The 22,501-nt window shown below is 42.8% G+C and overlaps 4 protein-coding genes across 6 annotated transcripts; 3 read left to right on the top strand and 1 right to left on the bottom strand.

The window, feature by feature from the left end:
- The first annotated feature begins 606 nt into the window (after window positions 1–606).
- Window positions 607–5,167, top strand: LOC125977205 (SRSF protein kinase 3-like). 3 transcript variants are annotated; one of them, XM_049733515.2, is made up of 15 exons: window positions 607–815; window positions 1,449–1,705; window positions 1,786–1,894; window positions 2,050–2,137; window positions 2,207–2,294; window positions 2,364–2,470; window positions 2,537–2,702; window positions 2,792–2,817; window positions 2,912–2,968; window positions 3,045–3,378; window positions 3,764–3,861; window positions 4,117–4,224; window positions 4,297–4,366; window positions 4,466–4,558; window positions 4,672–5,167. In XM_049733515.2, the coding sequence occupies exons 2-15, from the start codon at window positions 1,462–1,464 to the stop codon at window positions 4,857–4,859; spliced, it is 1,776 nt and encodes a 591-aa protein (XP_049589472.1). In that variant the 5' UTR covers window positions 607–815; window positions 1,449–1,461; the 3' UTR covers window positions 4,860–5,167. The 3 variants fall into 3 exon arrangements, with proteins under 3 accessions (XP_049589472.1, XP_049589471.1, XP_049589473.1); XM_049733514.2 differs by having other exon boundaries at window positions 608–815; window positions 1,446–1,705; XM_049733516.2 differs by having other exon boundaries at window positions 612–743.
- A 90-nt stretch (window positions 5,168–5,257) lies between these two features.
- Window positions 5,258–8,469, top strand: comtb (catechol-O-methyltransferase b). Its single transcript, XM_049733517.1, has 6 exons — window positions 5,258–5,385; window positions 6,197–6,365; window positions 6,712–6,829; window positions 6,962–7,155; window positions 7,227–7,358; window positions 7,433–8,469. Exons 2-6 carry the CDS (start codon window positions 6,198–6,200, stop codon window positions 7,610–7,612), a joined length of 792 nt encoding a protein of 263 aa, XP_049589474.1. The 5' UTR covers window positions 5,258–5,385; window position 6,197; the 3' UTR covers window positions 7,613–8,469.
- Window positions 8,470–8,788: 319 nt separating this feature from the next.
- Window positions 8,789–19,344, top strand: grm6b (glutamate receptor, metabotropic 6b). Its single transcript, XM_049733484.1, has 11 exons — window positions 8,789–9,320; window positions 10,175–10,749; window positions 13,135–13,351; window positions 13,724–13,859; window positions 14,308–14,462; window positions 14,540–14,680; window positions 14,763–14,963; window positions 15,477–15,616; window positions 15,749–16,372; window positions 16,440–16,751; window positions 18,239–19,344. The coding sequence occupies exons 2-11, from the start codon at window positions 10,231–10,233 to the stop codon at window positions 18,476–18,478; spliced, it is 2,685 nt and encodes an 894-aa protein (XP_049589441.1). The 5' UTR covers window positions 8,789–9,320; window positions 10,175–10,230; the 3' UTR covers window positions 18,479–19,344.
- Window positions 19,310–22,492, bottom strand: traip (TRAF-interacting protein). Its single transcript, XM_049733486.2, has 16 exons — window positions 22,458–22,492; window positions 22,188–22,293; window positions 22,048–22,105; window positions 21,885–21,968; window positions 21,770–21,809; window positions 21,563–21,690; window positions 21,379–21,473; window positions 21,171–21,284; window positions 20,938–21,025; window positions 20,764–20,853; window positions 20,602–20,690; window positions 20,343–20,522; window positions 20,205–20,244; window positions 20,025–20,129; window positions 19,882–19,932; window positions 19,310–19,799 (listed from the first exon to the last, which is right to left on the bottom strand). Exons 2-16 carry the CDS (start codon window positions 22,283–22,285, stop codon window positions 19,692–19,694), a joined length of 1,368 nt encoding a protein of 455 aa, XP_049589443.1. The 5' UTR covers window positions 22,286–22,293; window positions 22,458–22,492; the 3' UTR covers window positions 19,310–19,691.
- Between the last annotated feature and the right edge of the window lie 9 nt (window positions 22,493–22,501).

The following is a 22,501-nucleotide window of genomic DNA, read 5'->3' as shown; positions in this document are numbered from 1 at the left end:
ATAGCAGCTTAACAGTCATCAGGGCTAAATGTAATGTGTAAATATATTTGAATCTACAATAATTTCCTCTTCAACAAGTCTGAAATTGTAATAAAACAAGAATCAATGAAGGCAATGAATTTCAAAAGCGTTTTAGCGCCTCTCGAGTTTGGTTTTGGTAGATAGGCTTACGCCTCAAAAATGTGGTTTTGATAGCGTGAGCGCCATCTTGTGGATGATACTTTTTCTTTCATACCGGCTGTCAATAGGCTTTGTGGACAGGAGGTATTTGGCTGATAAACATTATAGAATAACATTTATTGTCAATCATTAAATTAAAAAATAGTCAATATTTACTGTTCAAGTAAATATTTCAATAATATTGGGTGCCTTTGAATATATTTGCACATCCAAATGCGAATTTACCTCGTTCAACTCTTGGCTTTTATTCATGTACAAATGTAAATATTTTATTGTGACTATTATATATCTGCTTCAACTTAACAAGTCTGTGACTGCACTTTAAAATGCCCCCCCCCCCCCACACACACACACAGCTGTCATATTGCACTACTGTGTATGCTATTTGCACATGTACATGCCTTGCCTCGCAAAATACTGTTTCCAGTCTAGATTTACAAGGGCAGTCTGTTGTTGTAGCAGCAACCATGCAGCAACACAGCATGCACGTCAAGTGCTTGGCTATTCCTGGACTGAGTGTTGGCAGTCCCACCAGAGAGAGGGCCAGACCATACGAGACCGAGGTACTGTGTATGGCTAACTTTGTGCACTGTGCTTATTACGGGAAGATTATAACGGAATATATCAGACACCAAGTAAGTACGTTTCTGAGTTTATTTAGTAGGAATGAATGACCTTGGTGCTACTTGTTCATTGGTGTGCTGTCTGTATATGGATGGGAAATGGCTCACACTTTTAGCTCACCATTGGATACATTTTATATGGTTGAAAAAATTTATTCTGAATCTTGTTTTTCCTACAACAACAAGTCACTAAAATTGAATCTAACAACATTTGGAACAGTTTGGTTTCACTTAGGACGCTATTTGACTGGCTAAAAATACACGTTGAGCATTCACTGACTGCATGGCTCATTGGAATTGTCACTACAAAGACACAAACAAGCGACCTCACGTGATTTATAAACACATATGTGCACTGTTGTAAAAAGATCTCAAGAACCTACTGCTTTCTCAATATGGAGCGCAAGGGGCAGACAATATAAGGAGAAAAGCAGGGGCCTTAAAATTGAACCCTGTGGAATCCCTTAAGACATAGTTCTGTCTACCAGATAGAAACAGGACATAAAGCACCTTTTCAAAGTAAATGAATTTATGAATAAGGTTACGCAGTAAAGTGTAACTGTAAAGTGGGTTGAATAAATATCTTCAGAATGCACCTCATTTTATTGGACCGCTCTAAGTGTCATTGTCATCTGGACTCAGCAGGCTCCTGTTAAAAATGTCCACATCCTATGCTGCCACTCTATCAGCCCTTGTTACCGCCACCTCCCCTGAGCGACAAATACAACTAAACGAGAGCGCTCATCCTGCCCCTGAGCCCTCGACCCCACCCGGGAGTCCGAAATCGATTCCCTCAGCCAGTCCAGCTCCTCCACGTTGTCATCCAGTTGAAGTTCATCCTGCCCCGCCGGAGCTTGCGGGATCGTATGACGAACAGGAGAACCCGTCAGATTATGGGATCGGTAGACAACACGCCAGCACCAAACCTTGACCACCCTGGTTAGACCTTCAATTTTTATTTACAAGACACTTTGTGTTGCAGGTGGTTACTATCCTGTAGAGGTTGGAGAGATTTTTGAGGACCGATACCAGGTGGTCAAAAAGTTGGGATGGGGTCACTTTTCCACGGTGTGGCTCTGCTGGGATATGGTGTAAGTATGGATTGTGGAAATGTTTTAGTAAATATATAGAATTCTAGAATGGGAGGTAGACATTCCCATAGGGATTATGGGAATTTATGGAAATTAACTGGGAATTAAAGGTAGTTTAACAATAAGGCACAAACATTTTGTTTATTTTTATGCAGGAGAAGGCACTTTGTCGCTCTCAAGGTGGTGAAAAGTGCTCCGATGTTTACAGAGACAGCCATGGATGAGATCAAACTTCTCAAATGTGTCAGTGAGCTCAGTTCCAGTATGCTTCAATTGCTATTTGCTCGAGTTGAATATATTTTTGGCTATCAGGTGAGGGACAGTGACCCCAGAGATCCTAAACGTCAGACAATTGTGCACCTCATCGATGATTTCAGGATCTCTGGAGTGAACGGAGAGCGTATCCTTACTCTGTGTCTACCCCAAAACTACTCCATGATATCAAGTGATGTCCTTAATTGCTCGCAAGATGTCTGCATGGTCTTGGAGGTGCTGGGCCACCAGCTCCTGAGGTGGATCGTCAAATCCAACTACACTGGTCTTCCGCTTCCTTGTGTCAAAAGCATCATCAGACAGGTGACTTTCTTGAGATTTTCTGAAAAAATACTCTATTCCTCTAACTTTTCATCATCCTTACTGTAGGTTCTGCAAGGTTTAGAATACTTGCACACAAAGTGCAAGATCATACACACAGACATCAAGCCGGAGAACATCCTCTTGCGGGTGGACGATGTTTACATACAGAAACTGGCAGGCGACACCAAACTGTGGCAACTGCCCGATTCCGCTGTATTGACCAGCGAACCAAGTTAGTGATGAGGTTTTAAATGTTTCAGTTAACTGTGGACCTTCTTAAAAATTGTTCACATAATGAGTTTTATTTTCTTTCCTCTCCAGAGAGCTCAACTGCCAAACAAAAAAAGGTGTGTATATTGAAGCATTTATTTGACATTTACATATGTCTGAAAATGTATTGCATGAGTCATCAATTTGAATTTTTTTTTTCACCCCCGTTAGAGTTTGTCCAAATTAATGGGAAGGTTGACGGGGGTTTTCCAAAACATTGGGAATTGGGTAAGTATTATGTTTGAATTGTGTGTGTGGAGGGGGCTGCATGCAAAAGGTTGGCGTGCAACTTTTCTCTTTGCAGTCTAGCAAGGCTTCAAGGTCACATCTAAAAGGCCTGAGGTGGACAGAGAGGAAGCAGCGAGCCAAGGCGAATACATCCGACCAAAGTCAAAAACCACCTCACGATGGCCTATATGATGTTACAACTCCGTCTGGCACCTGTCAAACATTGCTCCCGGACTCTGACATCACATTAAGGAGACAGACCATGCTCTTGTCCGACAGGCTGGACTCGCCTGAGCTCAGTCACAGAAACTTCTCCTCTTCGTTGCCAGACATCACCCAAGATGCCCCCTTTTCTGCGTCCAGATCTTTATTTTTACATCAGATGCCAGACAAACAACTCTCTCCTCATGGTCAGTATTTGCAATTCTTGAATAATCATAAAGAATGACCAACATAACTGACAAACTTGATTTAATTTAAATAAAAAAATAATAAACAAACAAAAAATGAGCGAACAAAAATTTAGAGCATGATTACGCACAATCTATTGTTCCTTACCAAGTGCTATACCAGTTTTAGACCACAAGGGGGCGTATTTTCATTGCAGTGTACTGTACCTGTATCATAGACGGTGCATCTGTTTTTACCATTGGTCTGTTATCAACCCTTATCAGAGTTGGGGAAAATGCAAACACACAAGGACAAAGTTCAATCATGGGAATCCAGATAAGCAAAACCGGAACACTCCAAGTGAGTGTAATCAGTGACATCCTTTACCTTTTTTTTCCTTCTTAGGAAACAATGACTGTGAGGGGCCTCTTGACCTCCTACTGCCACATAACGCGGACAAGATGCTTGTTAAAATTGCTGACCTTGGCAATGCTTGCTGGGTGGTGAGTGACAGAACAATCAGAGAAGTTATTAATATTGGCGGTATCATACATCATTTTTGGTCAAGTGCAGTAGTAGGGTTTCCATAGTATGTCTTTTGGTAGAATCGATTGTAACAAGCCATAAATAAAAGCATGAGTAAGAGGGTATTGATAACATCTGGAGAGAAAACACTCACCATTACAATCCAGGCATTGATGACTGAACTCTTGACTGACTAAATGTTGTGGTCTGGTGCAATCCATGTGGTCTCGTAGTACAAACACTTTTCTGAAGACATCCAGACATGTCAATACCGCTCAGTGGAGGTCCTGATTGGTGCTGACTACAGCACCCCGGCTGACATTTGGAGCACTGCCTGCATGGTGAGAAGGGCAACAGTCAACTTCAGCGCATAAATATTATCATAGACACCCACCGATGTGTGTTTTGTTTAGGCTTTCGAGCTCGCAACGGGGGACTATCTGTTTGACCCCCAGTCAGGGACCACATTCTCCCGTGAAGAAGGTTGGCTTTGAAATAATTATTAGAATAATAAAACCACAACATTTTATTATTCCATATATCAAGCAGTAATAGATTATAATGTTGTGGATGTTATTTTAGATCATATTGCACACATCATCGAGCTGCTGGGACCTCTTCCATCCAAGTTGGCCCTTTCGGGGAAAAAATCCAAAAGATTCTTCAACCAAAAAGGTAAAACATCAGAATGTACGCAAACCGAGACCCCCCCCCCCCCTTGAATTTTTCCAGGTGAATCTTATCGCGATTCTGCGTGAACTAATGACTCGGTTGTCAACTTCATCCAGGACAACTGAGGCGCATCTCAAAGCTGAAGCCGTGGAGCTTGTTGGAAATCCTGCTGGACAAGTACGAGTGGCCACAGGACGAAGCGGCCCGGTTCAGTTCGTTCCTCTTGACCATGTTGCATCTTCAGCCGGAAAAAAGAGCCACAGCGGCCCAATGTCTTAAACACCCGTGGATCACAACAACCTAACTTGACCTCCTTGTTTTGGCCGCGGACTTTGTCTCTCCCATTCATTGGACTTGGAGGACTTTATTGTACAAATCTGGTGCTGGCATCATGTGCAAAGCCTTGTGCCTTTTCCCATCAGGCGATTTGCATATTCACGGCAGTTCCATTGGATTCAGACAGAATGACCAACTTAAGTTTGTTTTCTATGATGTATTCAAAAGCTTTCAGTTTTTTTAAAGAACAAATTACATTTGAACTGGCTGACGTTTTGTACAGTACGCCGCTCACTAATAAATCAGTTTGCGCTGAGGAGGAGGAGCTAAATGTAATTTTGTGTGCGGGTTGCTGAACTATGGCGCATTCCTTGCATGCTCACGTTGGAGCTGCCCTCAGAGAAGGGGAGACGGGAGGCTGGAGGAGAAGGGAGGGGAGGGGAGGGGAGGGGAGGAGTTAAGTGTGAATCCAAATACACGTCGACATGTCTTGTTATTGACTTTTGCAAGTTTTGCGTGCAGGAGTGAGGCGACACACGGCGTCATTCTGAAACGTAAGTGTGATTTTCTGTTGGCTTAAAAGGTGTGAGTTGTGTTCATCGTGGCAGGTTTTAACTCCTGCTTGAACAGCGGCTCTACATTAACTGGTTCGTGACACCCCGTTAAACTGACCACTCATGTGCATGTAAGAAAAAAAAAATGACAGCAGTAAATTTGCAGATTTCTGTCATTTACTTTCGACTCCTTTCTGATGCACAGACTATATTTGACTTATTCTCTGTCTGCATGTATGCACTTGAATGGTTACGTCAAGTTGCATCTCATGGGAATTGTACAAGGAAAGGTTAAAGTCCGGTTAGTCCGCCTTTTGTGACACAGCCCCCTAACCCGCAGCCAGTTGCCATGCAACTCAAACCGCAAATCAAAAGGCATTAGCTCAACCTTGGCTCGGCTTTCATAGTCGTTTTTTCTGCGTAACTAAGGTACAGCTGTTGCCTGCCATAGCGACACTAAAAAAATAGCTTTGGTATGGGTGTATGATGTTGCTTGTTTTTCCTGTCCCCCATTTCATGTATTTGATATTTTATCCCTGCGTGGTAAAAATACACCAGCACATGCTGTAGACACTCTCTTCTTATTCCAGTTGATATTAAATGATATTCATCATACTGTGTGTGGCTGGAAGATACTGAAAGAGATAACAGCATCACTGAATAGTAAACACCCATCTCATTAGCCCAATACAAAGGGAGAGCCTAGAGTGAAAGGAGACATGGGAGCTTTTATTCATCTCTATGCAGCTTGTGATTACAGTATTGTATGATTGAGCAGCACTGATTTATTTATTTTTTTTGTTGGTTGCAGGATGTGGTGGCTCGTTGCTAGCTGCATTGGCGGAGCAATTCTACTGTTTTCGCTGTATAAATGGGTGATCCCCAGCGCTGTGCAGTATCATGGAGGCCTGGCACTCTTCTGGCATGATGTCATTGTGGAATGGGCACTGGACAAGCTGACCCAGTCCACACGTCCTCAGGTGGGACCTCAGCCATACTCGGAACTGGTGTGAATGTAGACTTACTGAAAAAGTCACAATAATTTAGCCTATGGGCTATAATATAAGACAACCTAATCAAAGTGGGGGTGATTAAAGAATTCATATTTTTTTCCCATATATTTTGGAATAGCAAATAAAAAGTAGGAGGCCCTTAACTAACCATACTTTACTGTTGCATTTTTTTCTGCTTCATTCAAATGCTCATTTGAAAAGTGCAAATTAGCAATTCAAAAATTTGGTTTGACTTTATTTATATTTGAACAATATCAAAACAAATGGACGTAGTTACATTGTGCCTGTCTGTACTGTTTTGATTTTCTCTCAGAGGCTGCTTGCTGCAGTACAAAAATCGGCCACAAGAGGGGACCCTCGAAGCGTGGTTAAAGCCATTGATGACTTCTGCAACCACAATGAGTGGGCCATGAACGTAGGCGACGAGAAAGGTACTGAGATATTGTTTGGGGGAGAAAAAAAAAGTACAGACCATGTACTACTTTTGTTAGACCCGTTTTGATAGCGGAATAAAAAATACTATACATGCTCTCTTGTATTGTAGTAATTTTCATTTGCCATAGGTTGCATTCTTGACTCTGTGGTGTCCGAGGCCAATCCATCTTGTGTGCTTGAGCTGGGCACCTACTGCGGCTACTCCACAGTTCGTATCGCCAGTTTGCTGCCACCTCACGCCAAGTTCATTACACTTGAATTTAATCCCGACTATGCCGCTATCGCTCGGCAAGTTATTGCATGGGCGGGTGTTGGTGACAAGGTAAAAGCTTCTGCTGGTTTTCAATAAACAAGCAGTTTGAGACTGAGATGCACCTGTTTTTGTTTCTGCAGGTGCAGTTAGTCGAAGGGGATTCTGGTGAATGGATCCCTAAACTGAAGGAGCATTTTGGAGTCAAAACATTTGACTTGGTTTTTTTGGACCACTGGAAGAATCGTTACCTTCTCGACACCAAACTGATGGAGGCAGGTTATTTTCTACTGATGGCGTTTTGACATTAGCGCCCCGCACAGCACTAACTTTGGCACTGTTCCCTCAGGAATGCGGCCTCTTGAGGAAAGGGAGTATCCTGCTGGCCGATAACGTTATCTGTCCTGGCACGCCGGACTACCTGGAGTACGTCCGGCACAGCCCGCAGTATAAAAGCCAGTACTTCAAATCTCATCTGGAGTATACAAAGGCAGAGGATGGCCTGGAGAAGTCCATTTTCTTAGGGTAGTTTCTGTCAAATTTTTAAAACACCATTTTGTATATGCTGTTAACTACCACTGTCATAGGAAGCCATAAAAAAAAAAAAGAAAGAATCAAATGGGCAGCACGCTGGACGAATGTTAGCACATACGCCTCACAGTTGGTTTGATTCCGACTTCGGCCTTTCTGTGTGGAGTTTGCATGTTCTCCCCGTGCCTACATGGGGTTCCTCCAGGTACCCTGGCTTCCTCTCACATTCCAAAACACATGCAAGGTAGGCAGATTGGCTACTCCAAATTGCCCGTAGGTGTGAGTGCGAATGGTTGTTCGTCTATGTGTGCCCTGTGATTGGCAGTTCAGGGAGTCCCTCGCCTATTGCGAGAAGTCAGCTGGGATCGGCTCCAGCACACCCGCGACCCCTCATGAGGATAAACAGTTTGCAAAGTGGATGGATGGATGGATGAAACAATCAAATGGAAAACAAGAATTACATCAGTAAGTGTATTCTTCATGTTGTAATCCAGTGACCCTCAAAGTACCTCTCGAGGTAGTGGTACACAAAAGTACGCCCAAGTTGTATTTAACTTTAAAATTCAATATATTTCCCAATGTAGACACTTAACAATAAATACAACTCAAATAGAACACAAATATGAGTCGTTTTTTGTATACAGAAAAGCTGGGAGCTGTTCAAAAAAGTTGGTAGCTGATATAGTTGAGATTTTGATTGACAGGTTATGGAATGTAAATCCGGTAATTTGAATTGAAAGAAATGAAAAGTGTTTGAGGCATAAAGCAGACGTCTTGGCGAGTTACTAATGAATTAACCACAGGCTAATAAAAGAGTCATAAAGCACGATGCTAATAAATGTGCTGACTGGTCAACTGCTTCAACTGTTTGCTTGACTCCCTGTTGCGATTTACCATTTCGGGGGTGATGAACTTCAGAAATTCCACTAAACCAGATGCAACTACTTGCTTCTCCTTGCATGGTGTTAATATTGACAGGTGGGTGAAAGAATGAGAGTGAATGTATGTGTGTGTTTGAGCGTGCCATGTTTGTTTCTGTGTGTGTGTGAGCGCATGAATCAAATCACTCATCTAATCTCTCAAAGTGACTGAGGTCCATCATAGTGGGGGTGGAGAGAGTTCTCTATTTGGTTCAGCCATATAGGGGGGGGGGGGGGGGGTAGCGGGCTAGTCCACCCCGTGGCTTCTTCACAGACGCCTGCATGATAATCCCAATCTGTGGCCATTAGTGCACCCAGAGACTGACTGAGTGAGGAAGGAGTGGGTTCAGCGGAGCGAGTGAGATGAATAGAGGAGGAGGAGGAGGGTGGAGCACCAGCGCAGAGATGCGCACAGAAGGAAAAGAACGAGCGAGAGTATGAAAGAGCTTTTAAGGGATTTGGCGGTGATTTGTAGAATCTCACTGCTGTGATAGTGCACTTTTTTTCCCTAACCCTGCCCTGCACTTTTCCTCGACTCTGCCATGATATCATTTCCTAAAGGCGGAAAAATCAGGCATTCATTTGGGGGTTTGGTGCATCACAATTCCAAGTTTTTAGTGCGTTCTTAGTTTGGGTTTTTGTTTTTGCGAGTGAGATGATAAAGAATCTATCTTTGGTGTGCAGAAGACGACTTGCCTCTGAGATAGAATCGCGCTTTGAAAGAAATATGGATACGTGTGAGCCGTAAAATCAAGACTGGTCCACAAGGTGGTGAAGAATGGGCAGGTGAGTGATGTCTTTTTTTTTTTTAATTCCACAATGTGATACCATTTATGTAACCTTTAAGAGTTTTAGGGCCACAGATTTTTTTTTTCTCCAAAATGTGACGTAATGATATTTTTCCCCAGAGTATTATGGACTTCTGTGAATGCAATTTACAAATGTTTCAGTACATGTTTCCAGTTTTTGCAAAATTTATCACATTTACTGTTATGTACTTTGCTGACGATAAAAGATATCTACTTGCTAAATGCAAGATGCACATTATCTATGTTACAGCCATTTAATTTTTTTTTATTTTGATTTAATAACCAACATTATGATCATCATAAAGCATGTTCTGCATTCACTGCATACGTTCAATTACGGCACAATTAGCCCCCAACATGCTGAGCTATCAAGCATCATAGTACACAAATTTAAAATCATTAATTCCCAATGAATATATGATATAATTCAAAATGTTTATTATAGTTGTTTGTATATAGTAGCTCTGATGTTTGCAATATAAGAAATCCATTGCATACAACAAAAATAAACTTGCAACATTATTACCTTTCTGGTAGTCTCAACGGAAATAAAAAACAAAATTATGATGCAGCTATATCAAATTTTAGATCTCAGCAGACTGCATCGGCGAAACTAATGGAGTGTCCAGTGAGTGTATTTACACAAAGAGTACTATATCTTAAATCCACAGGCGTTTACAGCCCTGTAAAGAAATAATAATCTGTCTGTAAGCCATATGGGACAAATAAACATGCGCAAGTAAGAAAGAGCGTATCAAGTGATGATGTCAGATATTGTCAAAGTGGAAAAAGCAGACAATGACAGGACCTTCATTGTGAATGACCTTGCAGGTGTCAAAGGTAGAAGGAGAGGTGTGGTGCTCCAAGTCCCTCGGCTGGTCAGCATCATGACATCAGAAGGCCTCTCATCCCATCCTTGCAGCTGGCTCGGAAAATTGCCCACACTGCTGTGGATGCTGTTAGTGGGGACGCTTCCCGGTTTGCGGGCCCAGCAGGGCATCCAGCCCCAGTCCCTCAAAATTGAGGGTGACATCACCCTCGGGGGGTTATTCCCAGTGCACTCCCGAGGGCCAGTGGGAGTGCCCTGCGGAGACATTAAACGAGAGAAGGGAATCCATCGCTTGGAAGCTATGCTGTATGCCCTGGACCAGATCAACAGTGACCCAGATCTGCTGCCCAACATCACACTGGGAGCCCGGATACTGGACACCTGCTCCAGAGATACCTACGCGCTGGAGCAATCACTGACTTTTGTCCAAGCCCTCATTCAAAAGGACACGTCCGACGTGCGCTGCTCCAACGGAGAGCCGCCGATCATTCCCAAACCAGAGAGGGTGGTTGGAGTCATCGGGGCCTCCGGCAGCTCCGTATCCATCATGGTGGCCAACGTGCTCAGGCTTTTTTCGGTAAGATGTCTTCCACTTCTGGAGAAAGGTTCCTTATCCTTAAGTGTGCTGATGTGAAATCCATTCCTTTCTAACCAGTCAAAAATTAAACTTGATGTCTGCTAGCTTTGCTGTGTTTGTTTATGGACTGTGTGTGTGACTCGAGTGTGAGACGGTTACACTTCTTGGATTATGATTGCTCCTGAATTTGTTTATTAGCATTTTTATGGCTGTTATTCAATCTATCATGAGCCGCATGGAATAACATGAAGGGACTGAATATAGCCCAGGGGCCCAATGATAGTCTTCAATTAGCCTAACATCAGGCTATTTGGGCACCCTATTGTGGAGAAGGAGTCAAATCCAGCTTTGCTGGCATGTTGAGTTAACCTTGACCACCACCGGCTAATCTGTTTTGTAGCTTTTGTCCAGACAATCGACCTGCGATGATTACGCTGCTCATAGTAACGTTCGGTCACAGCTGAGCCTAAATCCTACATGCGTGATGTCATGTTGTCATCGAATTACCGCCACGCTATGGCTGCAAGATGAAAACAGACGGTTTCAAACGAGCAAAGTTTTAGAGGCATCAAAGGGTAAAGTATATTTCTTCTCCTTCCCGGGGGCAACTTGCATTCTTTATGATGAGGATGCTCCCTGGGAGCCAAGGAGCGGCAGCTTGCATACAGGGCAGATGTTAACTACAGAATTATAGATCCCCAACCTCCACTAAGCCCCTCTCAGCAGCTCAGGACCCTGGGCTGAAAATAGAGCATCAGGCCAGAGGATGACATTGGTTCCAGGATAACAGCAACTTGCGGAGGAGTAGATTTAGCTAAATGGTGTGTTTCAGCCAACTGTCCATATGTGCTGCACTCTCTGCTGCACATGCTTCTCCGCTCACACACACTGTGATGTGCACTGAACATCTGCTCTGAAACAGAGGAGGAGGCGTCTCAACCAATACACACCGCATTGGGGAAATAAAAAAAAAGACTTCTATTATCATTAATGTCGTACGGCAAAGTGACTGAACTCTAAATAGCCTACAATGCGTCTTTGAAATGAGACATATGAGGATTTTATGTTCTTTTGCAAATTATAAACCGCTTCTGGGAATTGTAAAGGGGTTATATATTGTACAATTGATATTTTATTGGCTCACATTCAATAATGTTTAATCAAAGAAGTACATTTTTGTTAGCTGCCTCTGCAAGTTTTCAATTTGCCTCACTGTGACATTACAGTGTGGCTAATTTAAATAATTAATTTTTCATCTCTTGACGCAAATTAGCTAATGCCGGACGGAGTCTGCAGCATTACTACACATTAGCATTTGTTCAATGTGTTAGCGAAATTAGCTTTGAATACTCTTGAAGCTTGGGAGTAAAAAAATATGCTATAATTTTTGCTACTTGGGATTTTTTGACAAAAGTAATTTTCAAAATAATCAAGACAAATGAGAATTTTTTCATGAAAACTGTTTAAAGTTGGGAAAGTTGAATTATCCTTCGATAAAATGTTCCAGGCAAAATACTCCAAGGATCGAGCATTACAGCAAACTCAACCCCTTTTGAAATTCTTGTTGGATTTATTCTGTTTGAGTCTGACACTTCTCACCTCTCCTCGACTACAAGTTGTACCAATAGGAATATAACAAGTTTGTGTTACCTTGACAATACTCATACAACAACAAGGAATTTGGAATCCATACTGTTGTGAAGCCAGTGACACTCGGCCGCTGTACTTGAGGAATTTTCATTCAGAAGTCTACTCATCCCTTTCAGAAGGACATACGAGCAAGCTCGATGGGGTTAAACGCAAAGCAGCAAAGCGCACTCCAGAATTAAATATATTGTATGGCTTACAACTGAGAAATGCTAACCTTTTTCCTAGTCCCTGATCTCTGTCTCTCCCTCTGTGCTTAACGTAATTTGACTAAAAACCCTCTAATCCTTCCAGATAATCTGTGAAATGGTTCTCGCTCTCCTCTCTTCTTCTCCCTTCTCTACCCCTTGTGTCTACCTTCCTCTACGTGGCTTCGGAGCGTCCGCCGTTAAGCCAGGCGCAGGGAACGAGCGGCATTAGCTGGGTCAGAGTTTAAACGGTGTAAAGACGGAGTACACCTCTGAATTAATCTTCTCATTTGTGTTCCCTCTCAAACAAATGCTTTTACAGCTGTGTCTTTATTTCACTCCTTTCTGAGAATGAATTAACAATGAGTTCTCTCGATGAACGTCCACTTTTGGGATGTTAATCCCCTGCAGTGCGTCAGCGTTCAGACACATCCATCAATTTATGGACTGTACAATTTGAATCCATTCTTTATTTGAGATCTCAAAAAGGTTTACAAGATGGACTTGAACAACAAGACATACAAGAAATGGATCCATCTGTGTGTTTCAGATTCCCCAAATCAGTTACGCCTCCACCGCCCCGGAGCTGAGCGATAATAGTCGATACGAGTTCTTCTCCCGTGTGGTACCTCCCGATTCTTACCAGGCCCAAGCCATGGTGGACATCGTGAAAGCTATGGGTTGGAACTACGTCTCAACATTAGCATCCGAGGGCAACTACGGAGAGAGTGGAGTTGACGCTTTCCTTCAGATATCCAGAGAAGCAGGTTGTTTTTCTGAGTCTACACTGCAGTCACATTAATATTAATTTAATATCCAGCACACAGAGTGAAGCCCCCGGCTCCTCAGATGTTACCAGGGTTTACGATACCTGATATCACTCACTCACGCACACACACGTGCACTGAATTATGTTATGCTAATATGAAACCTTAACATGTCCCTTGCAGCCATTAATCACACTGCTCATACTAAGATAAAAATATATTAAATCTAATCAGCAGAAGAACAATTACTTGTCATATGAAGCCCGTATATTTCTTGATGATATATTTTTTGTGTTTTTGTAGATAAATAGGTGTCATGTGATGCAGAGATGGGCGCAAACAAAAATAACATATTGTATATGTGCAACACAGGGGGGCTGTGTATTGCACAGTCCATAAAAATTCCTCGAGAGCCCAGACCTGGGGAGTTTGAGAAGATCATCAAAAGGCTGATGGAGACATCCAACGCTCGAGGGGTCATCATTTTTGCCAATGAGGACGACATCAAGTGAGTGCAGCAGGAAACGGGCATCTTGATGGTGACGAGTTGCATTCTCAAGAACTTATGTGAAAGATGCAACTCGGTTCAAAAGAGCCAAATGATTGTAGACAATTTATATGCTCGGTAAAATAATTATGTCAGGAAAAACGATGTCAAAAACAAAGCACAATGCAAGAGAGATGGAGAGATTTGCATTTTGAACTCCATTATCAAGTGATGCTTTTAATTAGCTTTGAAGCTATGACTCGGAATTTATCTTAATTAAATCTTTCTTTTTTTTTTTTTTGTCCGGAGCAATGTCTGTTTGATTAGTCCAGATTGCATCATCGGGGTGAGAAGATAAAGTGAATGCAAAATATTCAACATATTTCAATAGTTTCCATGCATCCTGTCTACTCACTCTCAAACTAAGAAATGACTTTTGTCTTAAATCTGACTTTCTTTTTCCTTGCAGGCGAGTGTTGCAAGCTGCTAAAGCGGCCAATTTGACCGGCCACTTTCTATTTGTTGGCTCCGACAGCTGGGGGGCCAAGAACTCCCCCATCCAAGACCAGGAGGACGTGGCGGAGGGCGCCGTCACTATCCTGCCAAAAAGAGCCTCTATTGACGGTACGCCAAACGGAGAAATTGAATCTCTACCACAATTACGGAAATATAATGTTATCAATTTTGCAAAAACGATTCAGGATTTGACCAATACTTCACGACAAGATCTTTGGAAAACAACAGAAGGAACATTTGGTTTGCTGAATTTTGGGAGGACGACTTCAAGTGTAAACTAACGCGGCCTGGCATCAAATACGAAGCCGACAGAAGAAAATGTACAGGTAAATTCCACGTTACAGAAGTCATCGAGGTGAAGAATTCCAAATGTTGTTTACCTGATGTGACACGTCTGTGTTCTCCTAGGTGAAGAGAGAATAAGTCGAGACTCTGTGTATGAACAGGAGGGGAAGGTGCAGTTTGTGATCGACGCCGTTTACGCCATGGCTCACGCCTTACACAGTATGCACATGGACTTGTGTCCCGGTTCCATGGGCGTTTGTGAAAAGATGGACCCCGTGGAGGGACGCATGCTCCTCCAATACATTCGCTCTGTCAATTTCAATGGTACGATCTGAAAGTTGGCTTTTCTCTGACCCCTCTTGCGTAATGCGTGGTGGTGCTCATGAAAAAAAGATTTGACTTTGGGTTTCTGTGAGGTTAAACTGCGCTTGGGTTGTGTCCGCTAATGTATGGCACTCGACTAAAACTAGAACATCCCTGCGGCTGCCTCCACGTTCAACACTTTTCATCATCGTTCATTAAAAAGTCACCTTTTGCAAAAAGGGAAAAAATGTTCTGTGAAAGCATATTCACAGCTGGCTTCTTGCAAGATGACCTTGGCTTGTATGGCGGTTTTTTTTTTCTGATTGTTGGCCTACGGGCAACTGAAAGGAACGTCCAATCATGTTACGGCACCGGAGGAAAGTGTAGTGAAAGACCATTGAGAGCCTTCACTAAAGCACATCATGCACTTAGCTTTGGCAGTATGGCATTAGCGGCATTCAAAAGATCGCCTGTGCTGAGTTTGTTTACCTTTGTATTTTAAAAGCCATTCAAAAACTGCTTTCCGTCCAACAGGAAGTGCGGGAACCGGTGTGATGTTCAATGAGAATGGAGACGCACCTGGACGATATGACATCTTCCAGTATCAGCTTTCCAATGTCTCCAACCCTGGCTATAAGGATATTGGACAATGGACAAACCACCTGCGACTCAACGTAAGATGTGTTTTAGGGAGGGACGCAAACTCATTCGCTGACAACGATGAAAGCAGTCTAAACAACAACAAATTGCGAAGAGCTCAATTTGAGCGCATGACAATGACAATACTACGTGTGCTCCTCTCCTAGCTGGAGGAGATGCAATGGTCAGGCGGTGCCCGCAAGATCCCCGATTCCGTCTGCAGCTTCCCGTGCGAATCCGGTGAGAGGATGAAGATGGTGAAGGGCGTTCCCTGCTGCTGGCACTGTGAGCTCTGTGACGGCTACCAGTATCTCCTGGACGAGTTCAGCTGTGACATGTGCCCGTTCGACATGCGACCCCTGAAAAACCGTACGGGGTGCCGGCCCACGCCTATCATCAAGCTGGAGTGGAGCTCCCCCTGGGCCATCATCCCCGTCTTCCTGGCAATTCTGGGCATCCTGGCCACCACGGGGGTTATCGGCACGTTCATCCGCTTCAACGACACACCTATCGTCCGAGCCTCCGGCAGAGAGCTCAGCTACGTGCTGCTGACGGGCATCTTCCTCATTTACCTGATTACCTTTCTGATGATCGCCGAGCCCAGCGTCGCGGTTTGCGCCTTCCGCAGGCTGCTTCTGGGGCTTGGCATGTGCATCAGCTATGCCGCCATGCTGACCAAAACCAACCGGATCTACCGCATCTTTGAACAGGGCAAGAAGTCGGTCACACCACCAAAGTTCATCAGTCCTACTTCTCAGCTCATTATCACCTTCATTCTTATCTCAGTGCAGGTAGACGCGAGCCGATTCGACTCACATTTAGCTTGGATTCAAACTAACGACAGCGCTTTCTCCCCAGGTACTCGGTGTGTTCGTTTGGTTCGGCGTGGTGCCCCCGCACACCATCATCGACTACGAAGAGCAGAAGCCTCCAAATCCTGAGTTTGCCCGAGGGGTTCTCAAGTGCGACATGTCCGATCTGTCTCTCATCCTGTGTCTGAGCTACAGTATCGTTCTGATGATCACCTGCACGGTGTACGCCATCAAGAGCAGAGGAGTTCCCGAGACGTTCAATGAGGCCAAGCCCATCGGCTTCACCATGTACACCACCTGCATCATCTGGCTGGCCTTTGTGCCCATCTTCTTTGGCACTGCGCAATCTACTGAGAAGGTACTTTCAAGTCATTTTTGGGGTTTTCAATTCTTGGTTTTGGTCATTTTGGTCACGTGTTCCTTGGGTGTCTTGTTTATGGAAACAATTCCTACTACCAGTTACTTTGTTTCTCATTTTGGGCATTAAGAGTTTAATTTAATCATCAATCCCAATACTTTGTTTGATTTTTGTTTTCTTTAAATTCTTTTTTTTTAAGAGCATGTGTGCCTCGCCTTATTGAAAATAATACAACAAATAGAGTGAAAACAGATCAGAAGCAAAGGCGATGGGGGTAGGGCAAGTCTAAAATGCTTAAAGTAAAAAGCTTAATGTGGCTTAATGTCCAGAAACCGTGATCACATTTATGGACGCAAAGTGTTTCCTTCGCCACAGAAAAAAACGTAATGTCGCTTGATGGCAGAAAACTGCCATCAATTGAAAATGATGACACGCACACACTGTGTAATGAAATCCTTCAAACGATCCGCATGAAACCCAAGTTGGTCGCCTCGTACTATTTTCTTCCCATTCCACTTACTGGACATCCTGGCATCCTTTTACTGAGAGGCAGCATTTACCTCACGGGCTATTTCTATTGTCACAAAGAACACAATTTGGGGAAAATTATTATCAACCAGTGAGGCCTGAACAATTCAAGCCTGTGGTGCTTTCAAAATCTTTTCACCTCTTTGAAATGGGAATAAAGAGACATACGAAAGAGAGGACAGAAAGGAAATAGGTCAGATGAAGTGAGGGATGGACACAAACCCTTTTGAATCACAACCCATTCAATAAATCATCACTCAAATAAGGGTTCTAAATATAGACTTTTGAGCATCCCATGAAAATATTATTTATCCTCTCTACATGTGCAGGATCACGTGGAGGCTGGCCTCTACTTGCTGTCTATTCACATCTGGAGGCACCATTCCGTTGACGATTTCTAAAGCAATGCATCAAGCTTGCCTTGGGCCATAAGCACATAAATCCAATCCATACATCACTACAGCTCCTTTCAGAAATCAGGTGTGGGGGTGGGTCATTGAGTGACTGATAAAAAGCATGAGCTGATAAAAAAAAAAAAAACATTCCGAAGGGATACTGCTGAAGATGTGTGCCCAGTAGTGTAGCATTTATGACTTATTCATGCCACAAATATATCTTATTTATGGAACATGTGTGTTGTTTTATTTATAAGCAGTACAGTTCACTTGAATAATGAGTTTATAATTCATCTGTGTCAATCTCAGGGGAAGTCAACTTTCATTATTGGTGTTGGCTTGGCGAGGGCAACTGAGAATTGATGTCAGTCAAGGGCTGTATAAAGACTCCTTATTGTACATACACTGGTCATAAATTCGTCGGTTCCGTATTGCTGTTTCCGCCTAAATTACTGTAATTATTACTCCCAGCATTTGCATAAATTAGTAATCCCTTATACGTTCTTGGGTGTACCTAAATTATGCATGGCCAGATTTTTTATCTGCTCCTGTTTCCTTTCCAAGATGTTCATCCAGACCACCACTCTGACAGTGTCCATGAGCCTGAGTGCCACCGTGTCGCTGGGTATGCTCTACATCCCCAAAGTCTACGTGATCATCTTCCACCCGGAGCAGAACGTACAGAAGCGGAAGCGTAGTTTCAAAGCCGTGGCGCAGGCGGCCACCGTGTCGACGCACCTGTCGCAGAAATCCAACGACAAACAGAACGGCGAGTCCAAGATTGAGCCAGACAGATCACAGTAAAGGAGACTCAAGTGAGACAATTGATTCATCACGTGACATCACAAGCGCCCTTATTGACACTATCAGCAAAATGAAACAAAAAAAGCATTTATCTGGTAAGTTACTTCCCTCTTCTTGTTATCACCAGCAATGTTCCTGGATTTCTTTCTTCTGTCGCTATTTGACTCTCGACCAACGCATAAATGGACATCAAACTCACCATAATGGAAATGATAAACTAAAAAAAGCCTCGGGCAGTTTACATTCAATTAGAAAATTCACCCCAAATCCCCAATATTTTGTGGCTAATATTTCCAATTTAATATACAAGGGGTGCTCATTTTGAGATTTCTAAAGGCATGCACTCAACTCATTTTCAGCACAAGAAAGAATTGTCATTTACCGCCATCAAGAAGGTATTGTTGCTCGTAAAGCTGCCCTGCAAAACGCTGTCTAGGAAAAGAAATAAGCTGTCTGGTGACCTTTCTTCCACAGAAAAATGAAGCCTACAGTGGAAGTCTCTTGGGGTTGACGAGGCGTATTATTTTCTAGTTGCACTGCATGGATCTCAGTGTTATTAAGCTTTAGGCCTCTGTTTGTTCAAAAAGGGCTGGGGTGAGGATTGATTGCACTGAAAGTTGTCATCTTTGAAAATTGGAAACGCATTCAATGTTCCGTTATAATTGCAACGATATTTTTAACACAGCCTGTAAGCGTTCACATTGTTGTGAAATGGCGTTTTGTAAAACATCCGAGTTTGCTGTGCAATGCAGCACTTGCAGCGTCCTCTACGGTAAAAACTGTTTATAGCGCCCTCTGCTGGAAAAAACACCACTGAAGCACGACCAAGGGTAAACACATTAATAAAAATAGTCTTTATTATTGAAGTTGGTCTACAGTTCCTGTTGACATCTAATTTTGGAAAACCATGATTCATTACAACACAGAAGATATGAAATAAGTGCAAAAAGACCATATTTTAATATTAACTGAAATAGTTTTGATGACCACGATGCATTCACTGATATTTGAAATATGGAATAGTCACGGCAACAAAATTTTTAAGTATTTACACACACACACACACACGGAAATTTGCTTTCACAAAAAAAAAAAAAAAATTACATTACAGTCAGCCACCTAACTGCTTTTACATTTTTTGTCATTCATCCCATTTTGGGATGAATGGGAAAAACCCTGTCAAACATTTCACATTGCATCGATTTGTGATTTGTCACTCAAGGTAGTTGTCCATTGTCAGGCACGGTGCTGTCTTTCCTGTCGGCCTAATCACCTTTTTTCTTCGAGCTTTCATGAGTGGGCGAATCACTGCCAACGGAGACTGTGGAAGAGGTTCGAGTTAAGGAACGTTGCCGTTCACTTTAGAGATTAAACGTGTCGGACGATACAGAGCAAATGGATACAGGTTGGATGAATGTAGTTCGCCCTCCTAATCCATCATAACCACTTTTCACCTGAAATGAGAAGCACTTTCATTGACTTAACAACCTTAAACTAAATCCAATTGAATGTAAAGACATTCAAAATGAAAGGCAGGTTCACATACCGTTCCAAACGTCCTCTGAGGTTCATGCATGTTACCAAAAGCCTTTCTTCGGAAAAGCAGAGAATTCCTAAAAAGAGGATCCACGGCTCCATCCTCCTCTCGGGCCTAAGAGACAAAAGTCCTGAGTGAAAAATACTTGCGATTTGGAAGCAGACCTTGCGAAGCGTTTCTTCAAGATACCTTGCTTGATATCCTCTCATTGTGTTTGGAAACCAACGGCCTGATAAATGTAAACAATTAGTACTTAATACATATTTAATCTTGAGTTGAAGACAAAATAACACACTTTGAGTCCACAACTCTGCAGAAAATACTTACGGCTGATGTTCTAAATGCATCTTCTTTGTTGGAGTCTTTGCTGGTTTCTTGGTTGGAGTCTTTGCTGGTCTCTTGGCTGCGTAATCGGGTGTCATTAAATCGTAAGTTAAATTGAGATCAATATCGTCGCCATCTACAGGCTGATGGAGGTGCGGCTGTTTGAGATCTATCGGCGCGGGGCTGGAATGCGGAAAAAGGAAAAGCCTGGTGAGCAGAATTGGTCCAATTGAACTGTATGGTGTATTGTATGGGAATTTACCTCTCAAAGACGAGCCGACTGAGCATCTCATTTGTCCTCGTTGGGGTGCTCAGAGATTTCTGAAGAAACTCCACCTTCTTCTTCAAACTCTATGGAAAGACACATATGCGGGTGGGTTCCTCTGACCCCGAGTGCCCAAATTACCGTGTTGCTGCGCCTTACAGATATCTCTTTGTCAGCATTGACTAGATCGTTTTGCAGAGACTTCATGTCCTCTTTTGTTCGGGTCACTTCGACAGAGGCCTTTTGGAACTAAATGGCACAAAAAATATTGCTGAAACAGCACAACAACAAACGAAAATGTGCATGATTAGCGACTTGCTAAATGGATGTCACCTTGCTGTTGGAGGTGACCACGTCTTTCCTCAGCTTCTCGCACATGTCATTAGAAGACTTCAAGTTTCCCTTTAACCTGTCAAACTCTCTAAAAAGAAAGCAGGCAATGCAATGAATGCATCGGATCACGACGGTAATCAAATTCGTACGCTGTGTGGTTTAAGTGACAATTCCGATTTATAGCACTTGGACCTGCATCCTCAGAAAGATCACAGTCTTGGAGTCATACATACTTTTTGAGAGAAATGCAGAAGATTGAGAGCTGCTCCACAGCAGCCTGACTCACACCCATGTCTGTAATCATGGACTCCACCTCACTTCTTTGGCCCTGTAACAAAACAGCCATGCTGGACACACAGCAGCAGTGTAAGCAAAGACTTTGGTGGTCCAAAGAAGAACGCAGAACAATTACTCAAGGCAACCGAATTTGAGTGCAGTTACTTTTCATAGGTTTTTATTTTGGTCCTCAGTCTACGGGTCTCGTCCTTGGCAGCCTGAGCATCCACATGTTGAGTCTCCAGGTAAGTCATTTGTTTCTGTGCAGTAATAATAAAGTCAAAATATGGACAATGTGGGATAGACTTCTGAAACTGAGACCAATTCAAATAATGAACAGATTGCGTACTTTGAGAGCAGAACACAACGTGCCCTTTTCTAAAAGTTCTTTCCGCACGCTGTCCAAGTCTCTCCTCTGTATTTCCACAGTGTTCTTCAAATCAACCAGTGTTTTCTGTTTGTCCCGACAGTCTCTCTCTAAAAAAAACATCAAAAACATTTATTTTATCGACTGGGAGTCATTGTTTAACAGAATCAATAATAAAAAAAAGTTTACCTTTCAAGCTTAAAGCAGCCTTCAGCCTATGAAGCTCATCCTGAGAAGATGAAGTGCACAGTGACTATACGACTCAATGCTTTAGTGCAAATCTTGAAATGTAATTTTGAGGTACCGCCAAGCTCTCTGGATTTGCTGAACGTGCTTCCTCGGAACCACTGTCAAAATAGAGCTTGTAGATAATTTGCCGGGTGCTGGCCTAGACACAGAAGATTAAATGTTTTGAGTTGAGATCAGCATTGGTGAGAAAAGTAGTAGTGCAGTTATGTATAAATGACCTGTTTCCGACACGTTGGGCATGTTTTCGTCGGGGCTGATTGAAACCATTGAAGGAGGCTAGTAGGTGAGGGAAATAAAACAAATGATACAACCAAAACAAATTAAAATACGCAGTTTTCATTCAATTGGATGACTTTACCAGGTACTGTGGAACGTGTGTCCGCAGTTGATAGCAGCAACATTTTTGGAGTTATCCAATAATTCGCAGCAAATTGTGCAAAATGCACGAATAGGCATCTTAATTCCTGTTATGGACGCAGTAAGATAAAAGTGTATTACACAAATATTTCCGGTATGGCATAAAATGGTTAAACGTGACCCACAATGGTTAGCTAACAATAACAAGTAGCCTCAACAGAGTAGACATACCATCAAAATCACTGTATAGTCTGTTGTAATAAATACATACCGTGGTTTATTTTAAATGTGTCGTGTGAATTTATAATCAGGACT

Source organism: Syngnathus scovelli, chromosome 11 (genome assembly GCF_024217435.2).
Source record: "Syngnathus scovelli strain Florida chromosome 11, RoL_Ssco_1.2, whole genome shotgun sequence".
NCBI lineage: Eukaryota > Metazoa > Chordata > Actinopteri > Syngnathiformes > Syngnathidae > Syngnathus > Syngnathus scovelli.
The sequence above is the reverse complement of the archived record's forward strand: the minus strand, read 5'-3'. Positions and strand labels throughout refer to the sequence as shown.

What these genes read in the sequence shown, in the direction of transcription:
- LOC125977205 (XM_049733515.2), top strand. Translation starts at nt 1,462, where the DNA reads ATGTCCACATCCTATGCTGCCACTCTATCAGCCCTTGTTACCGCCACC. An exon ending in TTGGCAATGCTTGCTGGGTG is followed by an intron (nt 3,862 to 4,116) that starts GTGAGTGACAGA and finishes GTGGTCTCGTAG; the next exon opens with TACAAACACTTTTCTGAAGA. An exon ending in TTTGGAGCACTGCCTGCATG is followed by an intron (nt 4,225 to 4,296) that starts GTGAGAAGGGCA and finishes TGTTTTGTTTAG; the next exon opens with GCTTTCGAGCTCGCAACGGG.
- comtb (XM_049733517.1), top strand. Translation starts at nt 6,198, where the DNA reads ATGTGGTGGCTCGTTGCTAGCTGCATTGGCGGAGCAATTCTACTGTTT. An exon ending in GAACGTAGGCGACGAGAAAG is followed by an intron (nt 6,830 to 6,961) that starts GTACTGAGATAT and finishes CATTTGCCATAG; the next exon opens with GTTGCATTCTTGACTCTGTG. An exon ending in GGGCGGGTGTTGGTGACAAG is followed by an intron (nt 7,156 to 7,226) that starts GTAAAAGCTTCT and finishes TTGTTTCTGCAG; the next exon opens with GTGCAGTTAGTCGAAGGGGA.
- grm6b (XM_049733484.1), top strand. Translation starts at nt 10,231, where the DNA reads ATGACATCAGAAGGCCTCTCATCCCATCCTTGCAGCTGGCTCGGAAAA. An exon ending in TCGCTCTGTCAATTTCAATG is followed by an intron (nt 14,964 to 15,476) that starts GTACGATCTGAA and finishes TCCGTCCAACAG; the next exon opens with GAAGTGCGGGAACCGGTGTG. An exon ending in CTGCGCAATCTACTGAGAAG is followed by an intron (nt 16,752 to 18,238) that starts GTACTTTCAAGT and finishes TTCCTTTCCAAG; the next exon opens with ATGTTCATCCAGACCACCAC.
- traip (XM_049733486.2), bottom strand. Translation starts at nt 22,285, where the DNA reads ATGCCTATTCGTGCATTTTGCACAATTTGCTGCGAATTATTGGATAAC. An exon ending in TTCTGCATTTCTCTCAAAAA is followed by an intron (nt 21,026 to 21,170) that starts GTATGTATGACT and finishes CTTTCTTTTTAG; the next exon opens with AGAGTTTGACAGGTTAAAGG. An exon ending in AGTCGGCTCGTCTTTGAGAG is followed by an intron (nt 20,523 to 20,601) that starts GTAAATTCCCAT and finishes TCCGCATTCCAG; the next exon opens with CCCCGCGCCGATAGATCTCA.